Below are 17,313 nucleotides of genomic sequence, written 5' to 3' on the forward strand. Positions count from 1 at the left end.
TGCTGAGAAGAGCATGTTTGGTCGCTGCCTCCCCCGCTTTTAAATCTAGAAGTACCCATAGAACCACCGCTATATAGTAATGTAGCATTCTTGAGAGGACTTCTGGGAAAAAGCAATTGCTGGCTGCCAGCCCTGGAAGGAACAGTACCACCACCACCAGTAGGAGCAGCACTGCCAGTGTGACCCATAAAAAAGGTGACCCATGCGGCAGCTTCAGGGTACCTTTTGCTCACCTGACTGCTCAATTTTAGGTTGAAAGGTCTCAACAGGGAATCTTTGGCTCACAGGTTGCATACAGCTCCCTGGCAGGGCTCTAAATACAGGCCCACAGCAGGGTTTCTCCTAGTCAAAAGAGAGAAGTGGGGGAGTCTAGAATCTGGGTTGTTGTCACTTACCCCCTGTGGAATTTGGAATTTTTTCACTACTCCAAGTTCATAGTACATCTGAATGCCACATTTCACAAGGTCTAGTTCAGTCCATTCCATATCAGAAAAATGGAAGTCATAGATTTCAAGTTCTGCAGGATCTGGAAGCTCTGCTTTCTGAAGCGGAAAAAATGGCATCATGTATCCAAAGGGTACAGATTCTACTCCTGAAGCAACAAGTGTTTTGCAAATTTTCTCAAGCTGCTGCTTCGTTTAATGTGTCCATACACGACTAAACACGAAGGGCATTTGTCTTGTCAGTGACTGCCTCTGTAGTGGGAAGGGGATTTTACTTCTATGACTTGCCACAGATGATCTTGTCTTTCTGGCCACGGATATGCGATATTAATGCAGGAAACAAACTAGTTCTTTGGCCTGAGGTGTACTGTCAGCTTGCTTCCCTGATCCAAATTTCTGTGCTTGTTGTCACTTTTGGTTGTGCCAGCAACTGAAGTGGCTGATGTATGGTTCATTAGCGTAGACATGACCAAGTTTTGTACTCAACCTTATTCTGAGTAATGACGGTGTAATTGAAATCTAACAGTAAGGGCTTCACATACACCAAGTACATGCATTTGTTAAGCGTGATTTACAAAGTCCAGCAAGAAAAATAATATTAAAGGTTGAAATAGCTCTTGCTTCTCTCACACAGCTTATGAAAACAATTATATTTCCTTACAAATGAAAACACACACACACTCTCTCTCTGTATTTATTTGTGTGTATGTGCGGAAATATTGGACAGGGATTAGAAGTGCTATGTAAAAATAATGGACATTTATGTAGAGCTTAATCAGGGATTTTTCCCCACTAACCTACATAAAGAAATTTGACAGCATAATGAGAACTGTTTTCATACACAATTTGTACTGCCAACATACTGTATGCTAAACATTGGAGAGAAAACAAGCCACCTGAAATGGAAAAATGGGAGGTTCATCAACTGTATGACCATGTAGTAGCGGCAAAACTGACTAGCTATATTGGAATGAAGGCAGGCAGACAAACTAATAATTCCTTTATTGAGAACAGACATTATTTTCCATGTATGGGAAAAACAAAACTGATGCAGATGTTAGTGCTGAAAATGCTTTTGATATGTTGTAGTATGAATGTAGAAATATCTATATTTACCACATATTGTCTAAAATTTGGAAGGATTTCTGGGGGTGGGGGGGAGGGGTGCAGATAAAATTGTTGACCATCCCTATTAGAATTGCTTAGATAACATAAGACATCCTGTCTGACTATATTGTATTCTCATTCATGCTGCAAGACAGAGTAGGAAGCGTCCCAGTTTGGGTCTGGAACTTGGTAAAAGAAGAATGGCACACTGGGGCAAGCCATGTGAACACTCACAAGTAGTGCTGTCAGCTCTTCTTCATCACATTCAGTCACGTCTTTTCCAAGTTTCTCTCGTGTTGGCTTTGGAGACAAATTAATGTCAAGGTTATAACTTGTAGCACTTAGAAATGGCCAAGACATTTTGGTGCCTGAGGGAAACAATCCAAATGGCACTCAGCCCCTTCCCTGATGGTAGGACATAATAATACAATAAATATTGACATTCGCTGTCCTTTAGTGGTACTTCAAACTGTACAAGGCTGGCCATTAGAGCATTCAGTTTTTAATGTTTTCCCTACATCAACAACTGAGATGCTACAAATTTACCCACAAATATTCTATCTTCTCAGTATTTTTTCCAAAACACAAAATATTTTTAATTTCTTAATCATTACAATGGCTGACATCCAGACTAATGCAGCATGGTGCTTCATCAGCACCAACACTGCACTAGCTCCTACACTTCCAAGGCATTGACACACTTGCACAAGTGCACAAACGCTTTTAGAGCTTTCCCATTCTCCCAAAGCACTCTGTTAGAGCGAAAACATGTTAGTGAGGATCAAGCAACAGCAATAGCAATAGCACTTACATTTATATACCGCTCTATAGCCGGAGCTCTGTAAGCGGTTTACAATGATTTAGCATATTGCCCCCAACATTCTGGGTACTCATTTTACCGACCTCGGAAGGATGGAAGGCTGAGTCAACCTTGAGCCCCTGGTCAGGATCGAACTTGTAACCTTCTGGTTACAGGGCGGCAGTTTTACCACTGCGCCACCAGGGGCTCTGGTGCAGGGGCACTGACAGCACTGGGCCACCTGGGCATGTGCCCTGGACCTATTTTTTAGTGTCCCATTCCTCCAAGCTGCCTGACATTGGTGGATGCATTGGTGATTAATGGCTCCAAAAACTGGAAGAGAGTATTGGCTTCCTTTGGAGAGCATTAAAAGGTTTAATTATCAAAATGTGAGAGGGAGGAGGCTGTGGGCCCAGGCCTCTGATCTTTTAAGTACTTTGCAGTGCCCCTGGCTCAAGCAATGTGTTTCAACTCTAACAGAATGCTTCTGGAACACAGGTGACCTCAGAAAGTACAGCAAGCCCTCATTATTCACCTTGCCTACAATCATAGGTACTATCGTAGGGTAGTACTGTTGGAGATGGAGTTCCAGCACATCAGCCTTTTGCACCAACTACCCTAATGAACACTAGGGGCATTGGGAGTAGAGATAGTGAGTCAGGGTCTCCCTAACTGTTCTAACTGTCTCTACTCTATGATCCCTGGTATGACCCCTGCTAACTTGGCAAAGAGGCACCTTTTAACGTGGTGATTCTCTTTATTTAGCAGGGGGAGAGTAACTGGCCCTATCCACCCCAGCACAGTACCTCCAGTGACTCTTGCTGGTGTCTATCATATGTCTTTCTTTTAGACTGTGAGGCCTTTGGGGACAGGAATCCATCTATTTATTATTTCTCTGTGTAAACTGCCCTGAGCCATTTTTGGAAGGGCGGTATAGAAATCAAATACATACATACATACATAAACTTTTCGGGTATTTCCTGTTGAGCTACACAATACTTCCTTTTCTCTTAGAGATTAGATGGAAACATCTCCCTCCCTCTTCATTATATAGACCTTTACATTAGGATTAGGTCTTTCCTATTCAAGTGTACTTAACCAATAAATACGTAGTATTTAGTTCTACAAGAATCTCCATGTGTTTTCTCTAAATAGCTGCAATAGCTAAACTGTGTGCTACCTACTCTGTAACTGCTCTTCCCTAGTGCTCTGCTGTTTACCTACTGGGGGTAAAATCAATAACTCCCAACAAGTACCTTATTAGGACCAACGGAAATAGCTCAGAGTTTGGAGTAAATTTTCCAATTCTCCAGAAGAGTTCCAGAAAACTATTTTTTCCGATTCCCTACTTTGTAACATTTTAGTTGGTCCTATTCAAGATATTAGCCTATTTTGACTTAGGGATGTTAACAATCATAGCATAGTAGGAATGGAAGGAAACTTGGAATGAATGTTTGCAATATTAATGTCAAGTCTCGGTGCATGTGTGCATAAACAAAAGCTTCAAAAGTCATACCAGGATTGCTTGAATTTCATTTTGGTTGCACTTCACGTGATAGAGCACCATATCCTGAGCAATATCCTTTCGATTTTCCAGCTTATTCATCTTATCGTAGGTATCGGTATTGAGCACAGACCAGCCAAGAAACTGTGTCAGGGACTTGAGAAATAAAACAAACATCACTGGAACAGCTGGACATAAGTTGACCCATCTCTCCCTCCCAGGACTCAGTCATGATGATGTGTGTGGTGATAAGGGGCAATAGCTGATAGCATGATAAGGGGCAATAGCTGCTGCAGGCTTATGGATGGTCTAAGGAAAAAAAAGGAGGAAAGGGATTGGGAAATGGAAGAGGCAAAGGAAGCAAACCACACGGGGAAGGCCTGAACATAAAGATGAGTCAGACTTTTGACGATGGCAGTGGATAGAGTGAAATAGAAGAACATTCCAGGTACAAGGGTGAGCTAAGGAAAATGCATGTAGGCATGAGATGAAGGTGAAAAGTCTGTACTTGGGACAAAGACTGATGCAGATTATCGAAGAAATCAAGCAAACAGAAATGGCAAATGAAGAGAAGATCGGTAGGAAAATGGAGACACGGCACATTGGGACATAGCATGAAACCTTGGGCATACAAACCTGTGGCTAATCTGTGAAGCCGGGAATCATCCCGCAGATGATTGTTCAACCCCAGTTTAGCACACTCCAGCTTCTGGGCAGAGGGACCCCTCCCTCTTCCTGGTCTGCCACGGCTGCATCCCAGCAAGCTCTGTACTGCGAGAGTCACCAGATGGTGTGCAAGGCGTCAGGACGTTAGTAAAGTGGCAACCATTGGCCATGGTCTTTGAGGGGGCATGCCCAGTGCGATCGTGCCTTTTTGGCATGGATCGTGCCGGAAAAAGACATTTTAATTCTTTCCTCACACCACTTGCACCACTGCCCTTGTAAGTGCCCTGCAGCCATACAGTCTCGCACAAGGACAATTACTGATACCGAGCGATGGTGAGGGGCACTAGTTTTCCATTTCTCTGGGAAGGGATCATGATGACTTCCTAGGAGGGATCATGTATATGAGGGCAGGCAAAGGATCCTGGGGTTTGGTCCACTGTGTCAAAGGATGCTATTGAACTCATAGACCCAGGCCAAGCAGTCCAGGAAGCCCCAACACACTCTTGCCCCCATGCCCCTTACTGGCTAGAGTTCGCCCTCTCATGAGATGGCCAGTACTTTCCCCTCTCCACTCAACGCTTCCAGACTTCCAAGGAGTCAAGTCTGCTCCATGAGTCCAAGCAGTTTTGGGTGGGCAGAGCTGGGAAAGAACAGAGATGGATCAGTCATCCACAGCCAAATGGGCAGGGCTGGGACCAGCATTGCAGCATATGTAAATCAGATGCCATGGGGCATCCCAGGGCAGGGCACCCATGGATTTGAGTGAACCCTGGCAAGCCAGGTGGCCATGCAGGACAAAAAAAATCCCATAGATGTATGTTGTGGAGGGACTAGACCGTCAGAGGGGGTGCTTGGATTCCTGGTTCACGGCAGTCACTGGAATCAGGAAAGGTGTTGCTAGGGTACCCTTCCCTGGAGCATGCATGGATCTAGCAACCAAGCTGGGCAGCAACAGCCCTCCGGCTAGTATGCATGTCTCCATGACCAGGCACTCTCATGAGAGAGTGGTCCTTGGAAGAAGGGAACATACAGTAGATCTATTGCATGTCTTATCATCACACAGGGCTTTTGAGCCTTTTGTCCCATTGGATGGTTCTGCTCATGAGTTATGACTGAGACTGCATGCTTGTACCCCAGGGGAAGGGGCTGGGCCTGACTTTCCCTAAAAAATGGTACAAAAAATAGAACAGAAGCACTGAAAAAACCTAGGAGCTTCCTTTTAACCCAAGCTTTAGGTTATTCCCTTCAAGGTAGATTTTCCTTTGCCAGTACGCATGTTCCTGCATCGGTTTGGGGTACCTCAAAGCCAGGGGATCAAGGTCTCAGATGGAAGCTGTCAAAATGTTTTGAATGGTAATTCCAAGTAAAGGTCCTGCATGCCAGGTAGGGCACCAAAGTGTGCGTTGCATGTGTCATTGCTCAAGACAGCCAATCCAATGGACAGAGACAGATACCAGATTTATGAGGCTATGTGTTGCTTCTTTTTTATATGACTGGACCACAGCAAGGTTGCCATGGCTAGGGTTTCCACAGGTTTATGCACAGGGTCAGCACATTGGTATTTCTGCTAAGCACCATGGTATCACTCCCCCAAGAGCCTGGTATGTGTGCCCTTTGTGGGGAAACAACCTAGTTGTTTGGTTTCTGCTGTTACCAGGCCTTCATGTGTTTAGGCACATATCCCTGCAGTCCTGAATTGCTGGAGACCTCTCCTGATGTGCCTGCCCTGTCATCTCATCCTTTTTGTGCAGATGGACAAGGGGGGTGGGGATAAGGCGCAGAGGAATGTGGGTTTTCTTCAATGTGGTTCCCTTTAAATGGATGAATGCTAGGGATGCAGAGTCCCTGTTGCGAAGCAATGGCAGGAGGAGAGCAGAGACAGCAGAGGATGGGGCAACAGCTCTGGGAGGTGGCCAAAAAAAGCATGGCCAGCACAGAGCTGACTCATTTCTGGGCTGCTCTGAGCCACCCTCTCTATGGTTTCAGGAGGAGCCACAGCACAAAAACCAGGTTACAGCAGCGGCAGAATTTGGATGAAATAATGGCCCTTCGGAACCTAAGGTTTCAGCAGCAAAATTCATTACAAACCAAAGGTTTAAATTCAGGTTTGAGGTCAAAAACCAAGGCACAGTTGGGTGACGAAACCGGGGTTTCACGCGTCTGGACAACCACCAACTCAAACCTCTGGCACGTTTGCCTCCAGTGTGTTGTTATGTTCGAACATGGCCACAGAAATGTAAGAGAAGCCTGAACTGAACATGACAGGGTAGAGGAAACCAGTTCAAGGAACAGTATAGATAAATGAGATAATCAATATCCAGGAAAAACGAGGTGGATAGCAGAGTTGGGCAGAGATCAAATAGAAGAAATGAGGAGATCAGCCATTTAAGTAACTGTTAGATAATCTCGGGGCACTAAATCTACAGCCTGTGCCAAATGTTAGTTGCTTAGCTCTATGCTTCCTTCCCCTGCTGCCCCAATACCATTGCAGTCTGTTGAACAGCTGCACGAGCATTTGAGAATCAACTCTCTTTTAGAAAACACTCATTTTTATTTCATCTCTGTTAAAGAGGCCTACCTCCATCAGGGTTTCATCCTGTTCATCAAAGGGCTTCCCATCTTTTCTGTTGTAAAATGTAGCTACACCAACAATTTCTTCCTTCTTGTTGACTATTGGCATAGAGAGAACGTTTTTGATGATCCATTCCGATTCATCGACAGGACCTTCCTTGAAACAGTAGCATGTGGGTATGAAACATGTAATATGTTACGTTGCATGTTGCCTCTGTGGAAACCCCAACTCTAGATTTGTATTACGTAAATTCAGAATCAAAGATGATGTTATATGGGGATAGTCTTGTATTTGAACTGCAATTGGGAGCATATCTACTCTACAAATTAAAGGAGTTAAGCCATCATTCCCTCTTCCCATGGAATACTGGTTCACGGCAGTATTGAATAGCTGTAATCGCACCATTACAATACCTGAAATGTAAACATTTCATCCGAAGCTGTATTCATAATGTTGCAAATCTAGAAAATTGAAGAAATACTTAGTTTACAAACAACTTTTTAATTAATTAAATAAAAAGTAGATTTGTTTAACCATCTAGAATAAACATCATGGTTGAGATCCAAAAAGTTACTTTAAGTGCATTTGAGGATTTACACACACCTAATGGGACTTGTGTGTCACTTTAAGTGATGCAGCGGGGAAATGCTTGACTAACAAGCAGAAGGTTGCAGGTTCGAATCCCCGCTGATACTATATCAGGCAGCAGCAATATATGAAGATGATGAAAGGCATCATCTCATGCTGCTCAGGAGGAGGCAATGGTTAACCCCTCCTGTATTCTACCAAAGAAAATCACAGGGCTCTGTGGGCACCAGGAGTCGACACCGACTCGATGGCACACTTTACCTTTAATTGGACTTGTAAATGTTTTTTTCTTTGAGAACAGACCACTCCCTGTACATGTTGCAAACTACTTTTGACATCCCCCATTTTAAAAATGGCTTGCTGTGGGGTAGGGCAGGTAGGCTGCTATCTCAGAAAAGCGCATCTAAAGCCCTTAAGTTCCTTAAGTCCTGGCTATACTGTAGTTGTCTTGATGGGTTGTAGAAATATGCTTATATAGATACTTACAAAACCAGTTTCTGCTACGTATGTTGGAAGCCCACTAACCAGTGCCCAGTGATCTGCCTTGGGGTTTCTAAATGGAAAGGGAAATACATGAAAAGCACAGATCAAATTATGTTTAGCTATATACAGAACTCTCTAGGTTAGCCATGAAACTCATACAGCCCAAAACACTAGAGCTGTTCTCACGATCTTGAACAGGGTTGGTGGAGTGCCCGTCCAGAGTAGGAGAGCCATCCACACTTCCAATTGGCAGTCGTGTGTTTGCAAAGATCAAGGAAAGAGGAGGGAAGAGAGATCATGTGGGAATGGGGTAGGATGGGCGTGGCCGACCCATATTCTGTCCCCAGCATTTTATTGAGGGTGGATGAAAAACCATCCTACCCAGCTCCCACATGATCCTTCTTCCTCCTACCTTGATCTTTGAAAACACATGACTGCCAGTTGGGAGCATGCACGGCACTCCTCCAACTCTGTCTAGGATCATGAGAACAGCCCTACTAAGTTTCAATTGCTTAAAAATGGAATTTGGCAGCTTTAATTTTGGTGCTCAGTACATGAAGATGTGACCATTGGGCTGGGCTGAAAGATAAAACCTGAGAAGGGTTTGAACAAGGCTTCTATGAAATGTTTAATGGCTGCCTAAAGGTTGATGGTTCAAATCCTCGCTGGTATGTTTCCCAGACTATGGGAAACACCTGTATCAGGCAGTAGCGATATAGGAAGATGCTGAAAGGCATCATCTCATACTATGCAGGAGATGGCAATGGTAAAACCCTCCTGCATTCTGCCAAAGACCACAGGGCTCTCTGGTCGCCAGGAGTCGACACCGACTTGATGGCACACTTTACCTTTAGTCAAACCATTGTCAGGTATATCTTTACAGCTCCGTTTCCCTTACACTTTGATGCATTGCTTATTCTGGTATGCTATACTTTATTGACTGTCACATAGGAAGCCCATAAGGCTTCCGAATTAAAGTCCTACTTCTTCTGCACTCCAATGCAGCTGTTCTCAGCGGCGTAGCTAGGGGAGAGGGGCCCTGTGTTCACCCCTCTCTCTGGTGGCCCCTCGGAGTTAGGGAGATAGTGAAGAAAATAGGGAGAGGTGGACCTGGGGGCCCCAGGTTCTTTGAACCCATCTGCTCAATTATAGCTACACGCCTGGCTGTTCTGAATCACCATGTGAAAGGAAAGAGGTAGCATGGCTAGGTAGCAGGGAGACATTGCTAGGTTTGCATGTATGCTGTCACTGAAATGTTTGCAAGTCAAAATAACTGCTATTCAGAGATGATTCTGTTGATTCAGTAGCAGCAAAATGATTGAGAAGTATCTCTTTGATATGGATCATGTTCAAATTTACCAACTAGGAAGACTTCCCCTTCTCTACTAACTGAGCAAAGAAGCACCCCAGCACAGCATCCCTCCAGTGGCTGTTGCTGGCATCTATCTTATGTTAGCCAGCATGGTGTAGTGGTTAGAGTGCTGGACTAGGACCGGGGAGAACCGAGTTCAAATCCCCATTCAGCCATGATACTTGCTGGGTAAATCTGGGCCAGTCACTTCTCTCTCAGCCTAACCTACTTCACAGGCTTGTTGTGAGGAGAAAACTTAAGTATGTAGTACACCGCTCTGAGCTCCTTGGAGGAAGAGCGGGATGTAAAATGTAAATAATAATAATAATAATAATTCCTTTTTAAGATTGTGAGCCTTTTGGGGACAGGAAGCCATTTTATTTATCTATTTATATCTAAACCGCTTTGGGAACTTTTTGTTGAAAAGCGGTGTATAAATACGAACTATATGATACGACGGATATTCGTCGTATCTGTATTCTCATACAGCTGCATATGAATGCAGAAGGAGCAGTGTTCCCTCCTGATTGCTTCAGAAGAGTTGCACAACATATTTGCTCTTATTTTCACTGTAGTCTTATGGATCAGGTGCAAGTGTAAGTGAGCACAGTTTAAGAGTTCGTGCTGTTAGTCAAATATGAATAACCAGAACTGATATCATTATCTGCCCCACCAAACCAGATGATGTTTGTTCATCTTTGTTGTTCCTTATGCAGTGCTTCCTAGTGAAAAATGTCTCTGCAGACTGTAGAATAGGTTAGATCAAGGTTATTAGACGCTTTGCTGTAACCAACTTCTATTCACACATATATACATGGTAATCAACAACATGGGTTTAGTTCAGTTTACTTACGGGATAACTTTAATTTCTTCTTTTCCATGTAGGATATAATCAATGACTTTATAAAAGGCAATCTCCTACAAACAGAAGGAAAATGGAAGTAGACATTCATAGCAAGAGAGCAAATTAAAGAAGGGGGGTATTTCTGGTCTACTTGATGACCTACTCTGCCGTCTGGAGTCCGAGGTCCTGTATAAGGCTGAGCTTCACCCATTAGAACTGGCCACAAGTCAAAAAATTCCTGCAAGAGGAACAAACGTTGTAACAATAACTAACTGTGCTCCATGTGTTGAAAGTCTAGTGATATAGAAATTCAATATGACTAGTGGGCCCGGGCACAGAGCATCTGTGCCTCTAGTTGGGCTGTGCCCGGGCCCACCGCCGCCGCCTGCGGCTCTGGCCAGGCCCGCCGCCACCTCGCCCGGCTTCCCCCGCCACCTCCTCGCCTCGCCAGGCCAGGCCCAGCGCCTCGGCTCCTCGGCCTGTCCCCATCGCTGCCAGGCTGGGCCAACCAGCGGCCATGGCCGCCGCCGCTGTTCTCCTGGGTGTGCCGCCAGGACCAATCAGGCGCCCCCTCAGCCCAGCCAATCAGCTGAGCTGCCAGGACGCATTTTTCCTGGGCACACCCAGGAGAATTATATATATAGATGATATTTCATTACTGAGTCATAATGCATACTAGAGAGTCATCATTAGCCTATATCTCAGGTAAGGCTGGCTCTAAAGTGCTTGACTCACAATATTGTAATGCTGAACCAATTTATGTCATGCCACTGGAAAGAAGCAGGTTTCTTCAGAATCCCACCCCACCTCCTTAAAAAAAGAAGGTAGCAGCTGAAAGGCTTAATATGCCATAGAAAGCTTACCTTTTGTTTGCTCATATCTAGAAGTCCTACAGAGTACCTGTCACAATTCAGATATGCTCTCACTGAATAAAATGCTTTGTGGAATTGCCTCTCAATGTCGGTCAGCTCCTCAAACACCTTATTGGCTGACCACAGTAGAACCTGCAGAACAGCAGAATTGCTGGTCAGACAAATGAAACACACTGGCTGGTTCTCAGTTTTAGGGACTGACATTCAAGAAGGTCCAAAGGGCTTCTCTTGAATATCTTCTAAATATACATTGCAAGAAAAGCAGTGCATTTCACAAGCAGTTGTGGCTATTTTCTTTCTTTCTTTCTTTCTCTTTCTTTTTTGCCTTCCTATTTACTATAACAATATTGCAAACTGTTTTATAGCTGCTTCCCTCACAAAGACAAAGTAATCTTATATAGAATCAAGAGTTTATTCAGAAACAACTCCATTTTCTCCTTCTCCTCCCCCTCCCTTTTCCTTTCTGACTCCACACACCTCACCCCCACTCTCTACAGGATCCCCACTGGGACAAAACATAGAAGAGACTGGGCAGAATACAACACAAACCTAGCTCAAACAGTTTCTTGAAAAAAAGAGGGGGTTGTGTTTTTTATATGCATCCTTGGGATGTACACCTATTTAACTGTGTATAACAGTAGTCACTCACTTTAAACGTGAACTGGCCTGTATCAGGAACACCTATAGGTGTTCCTGAGGAATAACTCCAGGGGTTTTGAAATGTGTGCGTGCAGCACACGAGAGAGAGAGAGAGAGAGAGAGAGAGAGAGAGAGAGAGAGAGAGACTCCTTTCTAAACTTCCATCAGACACTGAGGCCGCATTCAGACATAACGCCAAACCAGAGTTAAACATTGCCGAGGTTGGAACTCCAGTATGCTTGAACGTGCAAAACTGTGGTTACAGGCTTAAAATGACCTCCAGTTTGCCTTGCCAAACTCCAAAATTGAACCTTCTAAGGTTTGCCACTAATAACTGAGATTTTATTTATTATTCATTACATTTATATAAATGTTATATTATTTATATTATTTATACTAAAACATTTTATAAAAACCTCTGCTAGCTGGGCAAAGAGGCACCTTTTAACATGATGATTATCTTTGTTTAGCAGGGGGAGAGTAACTGGCCCTATCCACCCCCAGCACAGTTTCTCCAGTGACTGTTGCTGGTGTCTATCTTATGTTTCTTTTGAGATTCCGAGCCCTTTGATGATAGGGATCCATCTTATTTATCTTTTTTTATTTGTTATTTCTCTGTGTAAACTGCCCTGAGCCATTTTTGGTAGGGTGGTATAGAAATCGAATAAAAAAATAAATATAACGCTCCAAACAGCTCTGGGTGATGCACAACACAAATAAAACCCACAAACCAGTCCTTTAAAAACAATAATAACAGAACAGTTTAAAAACAGCATAAATCCATTAACAATTAAAACAGTTTAAAAACCCAGGAAGGCCAGGCCAAACAGAGAGGTTTAAAGGCCTCTAAATAAAGGCCTCTAAATAGAGCCAGGTTTCTCTGTGGAGGGAAGCCGTGGGGCAGGATACCCCAGATACAATGTTCCTCATTTTGGGGACTGCATCCAAGCTCCCTGCCAGCCCATTAACCCATGTTGACATGTGTGCCCTTGCCAGCATCCCAGAATGGCCACCTCACTATCCTGGGGTGGCCAGAGAAAGGGGGGGGGTCCCCTCTCCCTCAAGACCCGAAACCCACAGATCTGCGCAATGCCAGATTGGGACCTTAGGTTTTGAATGGGCTTAAAGGCCCATCCCAGCGTCTCCCCCCTTCCCCTCCATGCACATGTCTGGGCCATGGCCCATAGCACATCTAGATGTCCTCTGGGTGTGTGCAAGGCTTCAGAGGGATTTTTGGGGTGGGGAAGTTTGTATAGAATATTTTTTTAACCATTGAGAGTTGTGGCCCCCACACAAATGGGGACCTCTTGGGTGCATTGGTGGGTGGGTGAGTGGGCTGGCTCAACTCATGAACTCACAGCCTGTGGATTGAGCAAAGCCCTTACAAGGCACAGCCTTCCCCAGTAGACAGGCCTCTCATGATAGGGCAGGTCTGTTTGGTAGCAGTGGATTTCAGTTGGGTTTACATGGATTGCTTTGCCAGGGTTACCCCTCGCAACATCTTCCCAGGTTATGGTGGGACAGACCCCCCAGCATCCTCAGCCCTCTCTCATCTACATATCCCTTCCTAGGAAGTTTCAATATTCACCTCTCTTCCCTTAATTAAAGTGGAATACCACCACCCCGACCCCAAACCCCTCGAGAATTTGTGTTTGTGTGCGACAGTTAGGGTAAAGAGCTACTGGGGGGTGGGGGCGGCATCGCTGGCAGAAGAAGCACTGCCATGGCATATGGGTTTAAATAAATGCCAAGGGCAGGTGGAGCACTCAGAAAATGCACAATCACATTTGGCATGTCCCCTTCCAGATCGTGGCCAGTTACGGCTGCCCTCCTAACATAGTAAGGCTTTGCCCAGAGTCTGGCTGTGTAGCTTTCTGGGATCTGCCTCAGAGGCTGAGCAGCAGGGAGGGGTTCCCCTCTCCTGCAACTGGAGTTTGGTGGGCTGCAGTTTAGCGAATGTCTGCAGCACAATTTGGAGTTACAAATTGAAACCTTGGCCATGTTTACCTCCAGTTTGGCATTATGTGTGCATGCGGCCTGAGTTTCTTCAATAGCAGTGTGAACCCAGGTTTGCTATAAGCATAAACACATGCATACTATTACGTCAAACACTGGCACACTTTTCAGTTGCATCCCTCCTCTGGTGCTTCAGAGAGCCCACCTCCCCTGTCTGCCTTTTAAAAATAATATTTTGAAGTGGCACATGTGCATATCATATATTGTTTCCTGCCCCCAACCCCGCTTCCTGAGCAGTGAGACGTTCCAAGGGTGAACTTCCAGCCGTGAGAAGCCCCAGCCCTGAACAAAGAAGGAAGTTTGCTTCTCAAAATGGTTTCCTTACCTGGCCTCTTCGAGTTTCGCAGTTGTGAAGGTAGCTCAGATGATAAATTTTCAGGTTCAAAGAGGCAAAATTAAGATATTTCAGGAAAAGCTAAAAATATAAAAAGATAAGAATGTCTGTTTAGTTCATCACAGCAAAAATGCTTCACAAAAATGCAGCAAAAATTCTTCACAACTTAAGGGCAAAGTTTATGAACAGAGATATTTTTGTAAGGGGTTTTCCTAACACTTACACTTTCATCTGCACTGCTGAAGAATGGACCTCCGATTTTATTCACAGCCATGATCACAGCAACAACGTCTTTGCCATTCATGATAGGGGTTGCAAGGATGTTCTTTGTAGTGTAGTCAGTCAGTTCATCCACAAAAGTACTAAAATAGGTGCACTCGTTTAAAAAAAAATTAAAAACAAGATTAAGCAGGATTTAACTTTGACCCACCCACCTAGCTAAGGAGATGGCTTTGACAGTTTATTTAGCCTGTTCACTCAACACAGAATAGGAATTACTTTTAAAAATGTCTTACGGTTCAATCCTATTTATCTTTAACCACTTTGTGAACTTAATGTTGAGAAGCAGTATGTTAATAAAATGTTTACTCAGAAGTAAGTCCCACTGAGTTCAATGGGATTTACCCCCTTGTAAATGTGTATATGGTTGCAGCCCTAGAGTCTTGGCTAGAACCTGCACAAACGGTATAGGATGAAGACAGATGTATCATTTTTAGGGCAGTATGGGATTAGTTGGATGTGACATATCAATGCCATTTTGGAGTTATTCGACATTCGTTTTGGCCATGGAGAAGCCATATTAAATCTGCTTTTTACATAAAATAAAAAAGCAAGGATTTTTCCCAGGACAGCTGTTACTTGGTGATTATCTAAAAACTATGTGCATTTTGCTGAGTACATGATGTTTGACCTTCAAGAAGAGGCCTGAGATAGTCAATAAGATAGGCAAAGTAAGTTGAGATTTTGGGCAGCTGTATACTGAAATTAGAAGCAAAAAACACCTGGTTTTTATTAAGTTTGTTATGAAAAGTGAAAGGTAAAAAGTGTGTAATTGTCATGTTTTAGGAACATACACAGAGAGCAAGGCAGCGGTAACAGGCACATCTCTGAAAAGCTGTGAGAAGCTAATTACATTTGTGCTTAGCCACTTTGGTTCTGACTTTTTTGAGTTCTGACTTTGAGAGAGAACAGAGAGCGTCTCCTCCATTTGTGCACTTTGTCTATGGCTTTTTTGAATGATGTTTTGTGAGCTTAAGAATGAGAGAGAAAAAGAGAGAACAGGATTTTTAGAACTTCTTTTTCTAATGTCTTTTGAATTGAGACTTTTTCAAAATAGAACCTGCTTCAAAGCAAGCTTTTGTATGCAAACTCTTTGAAGTAAATCTGCCTTGGCAGGACCTATATACTGTATGCCAATGATTTGGAACAGTCTTTTATATGATTTTTGTAAACAATAAAGAGAAAGGAAAAAGAATCCACATCCACTACCTTTGGATAAATGAATCCAAAAAGCTTTTATTCCATTGCAGAGAGTTCCCTTAAGTCAGAATAAACTATACGTTCTTGGCAGGGATTATACCTTCAAACAGAAGGGATTTAAATCTGTGATATGGAATCACTCACTGCCGATGCATTCAGTACAAGCATAACTTTCCTCACCAGGGGCTTTTACAAACATTGCATTTAGCTTGCACCCCCTCCAAAATGGAGGCTACAAATCCACATATCAGCTGGATTCACCCCGAAGTCCCTGCGAGCTATCAGGGACCAGTACACAACTGACCATTCCCCCCCCGCCCCCGCCAAATTACTGTTAAGAATTACTGTGCATTCTAGTTTCGCCAGAATTATGCCTGGGGTAAAGAAATCCTCTATTTGCAGCAGCTTTTCTTGGAAAAACTGAGCTTTCTGGAATGCTGCAATCTCCTTTGATGATTGGCCATTGGCAGTAATTTGGCGGCGGTATGGTCTGCTCTGAGTGATTTGCAATTGCAGGCGCTGGTGGGGTTGTGGCAGATTGGTGAAATCCTGTTCTCCTGTAACAGCTGTCAAGCTCTCTCACCTCCTCCTCTGTCTCTGATGGGATTGGAGTATCTGCTGATAGTCCTCACAGCCTCCCCCTGCCTCAGAGGGTCAGCAAGTGGCCTGCTTGCATCTCTGGTCTGCTGTGGGGATTGACTCCCCGGGCCCGCACCCAGAGGCGTAACTATAGGGGGGGCAGGGGGGGCACGTGCCCCGGGCGCCATCTTTTCTGGTCACATGGGGGGCGCCGCCATGACAACTTTTTTAAAAAAAATTTGTTACTTTTTTGTTAATACAAATGTTTCCTGCTCAGTGCAGCAGTGCTGCAGCAGTCAAGGGAGCGCGTCGGTGCCCCCTCCCCCATGAGCGGTCCCTTCCGTGCTGCCCGCATGCCCCCCCATTGCTTTGCTGGCACCTGGCGGCCAGTCAGTGGCCTGGCTTGGCAGCGGCGGGCGCTTGTGAGGAAAAACCTAAGTTTAATGTAGTATGTTGGGGGGCGGGGGGGCGCGGGGGGCACCATTTCAGTGCTTGCCCCGGGCGCCGTTTTCCCTAGTTACGCCTCTGCCCGCACCGAGCAAGAAGCGCAGGGATGCAGCAGCAGCAGCAGGGCTGTGCCAAGCAGAAAAGCTTCTGGAGCTGTCCTTCCTCACTGCTGGGGGTCCTGGGCATGCCCTCCCTGCCGGGCAACCCCCACCCCATCCATGTCATCACCCTCCCCCCAACACCCCTGCCTCACTGGTTTGGCCAGACAGACCCCAGGAGTGCTGCCGGTCTCTGATTGCAGGGTGGGGGACATCAAGCTCCTCCTCCCAGCTTCTCCAAACATCACCCCCAGCCCAGCCCTCTGCCTTCTGCAAAGTGCCCCCAGCAGAGGAGTGGGAAATCAGCAGCTTCCTAATCTGAGCCCTTTGAACTTCCCTGCCTCTTAAATGGTCCGGGGGGTGGGGGCGAGGAGGTAAGGTAATGAAGGGAGTCACTCAAAAAGGCAAAGATTTGGTCAGATTCGGTAGGTGAAGGCATGGAGAAAAAACCCAGAGCGGAGAAAGGAGAAAGCTTGCAGGGAGTGCAGCAGG

At 44.9% G+C, this 17,313-nt stretch overlaps 2 protein-coding genes across 8 annotated transcripts in view; one reads left to right on the top strand and one right to left on the bottom strand.

The window, feature by feature from the left end:
* PDE6B (phosphodiesterase 6B) overlaps positions 1-17,313 on the bottom strand; it is a 39,614-nt gene that overhangs the window by 18,875 nt on the left and 3,426 nt on the right. For 2 of the 4 annotated variants that reach the window (XR_008315156.1, XM_053290595.1), the window contains exons 2-12: positions 14,442-14,594; positions 14,210-14,299; positions 11,221-11,361; positions 10,521-10,595; positions 10,367-10,431; positions 8,166-8,232; positions 7,505-7,552; positions 7,098-7,247; positions 3,866-4,009; positions 1,785-1,850; positions 396-542 (exon numbers count right to left, since the gene is read on the bottom strand). Coding sequence is in view for 3 of the 4 variants with exons in the window: in XM_053290595.1 (XP_053146570.1) it covers positions 396-542; positions 1,785-1,850; positions 3,866-4,009; positions 7,098-7,247; positions 7,505-7,552; positions 8,166-8,232; positions 10,367-10,431; positions 10,521-10,595; positions 11,221-11,361; positions 14,210-14,299; positions 14,442-14,594 (1,146 nt within the window). In the remaining variant the exon portion in view is untranslated. Of the gene's footprint in view, positions 1-395; positions 543-1,784; positions 1,851-3,865; positions 4,010-7,097; positions 7,248-7,504; positions 7,553-8,165; positions 8,233-10,366; positions 10,432-10,520; positions 10,596-10,800; positions 10,904-11,220; positions 11,362-14,209; positions 14,300-14,441; positions 14,595-17,313 lie in introns of those variants that run through there. The other 2 variants (XM_053290596.1, XM_053290597.1) reach the window with 2 other exon arrangements.
* The window catches only part of LOC128342768 (purpurin), a 52,554-nt gene that overhangs the window by 8,920 nt on the left and 26,321 nt on the right, over positions 1-17,313 (top strand). The window contains exon 1 of one of the 4 annotated variants that reach the window (XM_053290623.1): positions 97-195. The exons of the other annotated variants lie outside the window; for them this stretch is intronic. The gene's annotated coding sequence lies outside the window, so the exon portion shown is untranslated. Of the gene's footprint in view, positions 1-96; positions 196-17,313 lie in introns of those variants that run through there. 4 annotated transcript variants of the gene reach the window in all.

The sequence above is a fragment of the Hemicordylus capensis genome, chromosome 2, assembly GCF_027244095.1.
Source record: "Hemicordylus capensis ecotype Gifberg chromosome 2, rHemCap1.1.pri, whole genome shotgun sequence".
Classification (NCBI taxonomy): Eukaryota; Metazoa; Chordata; class Lepidosauria; order Squamata; family Cordylidae; genus Hemicordylus; species Hemicordylus capensis.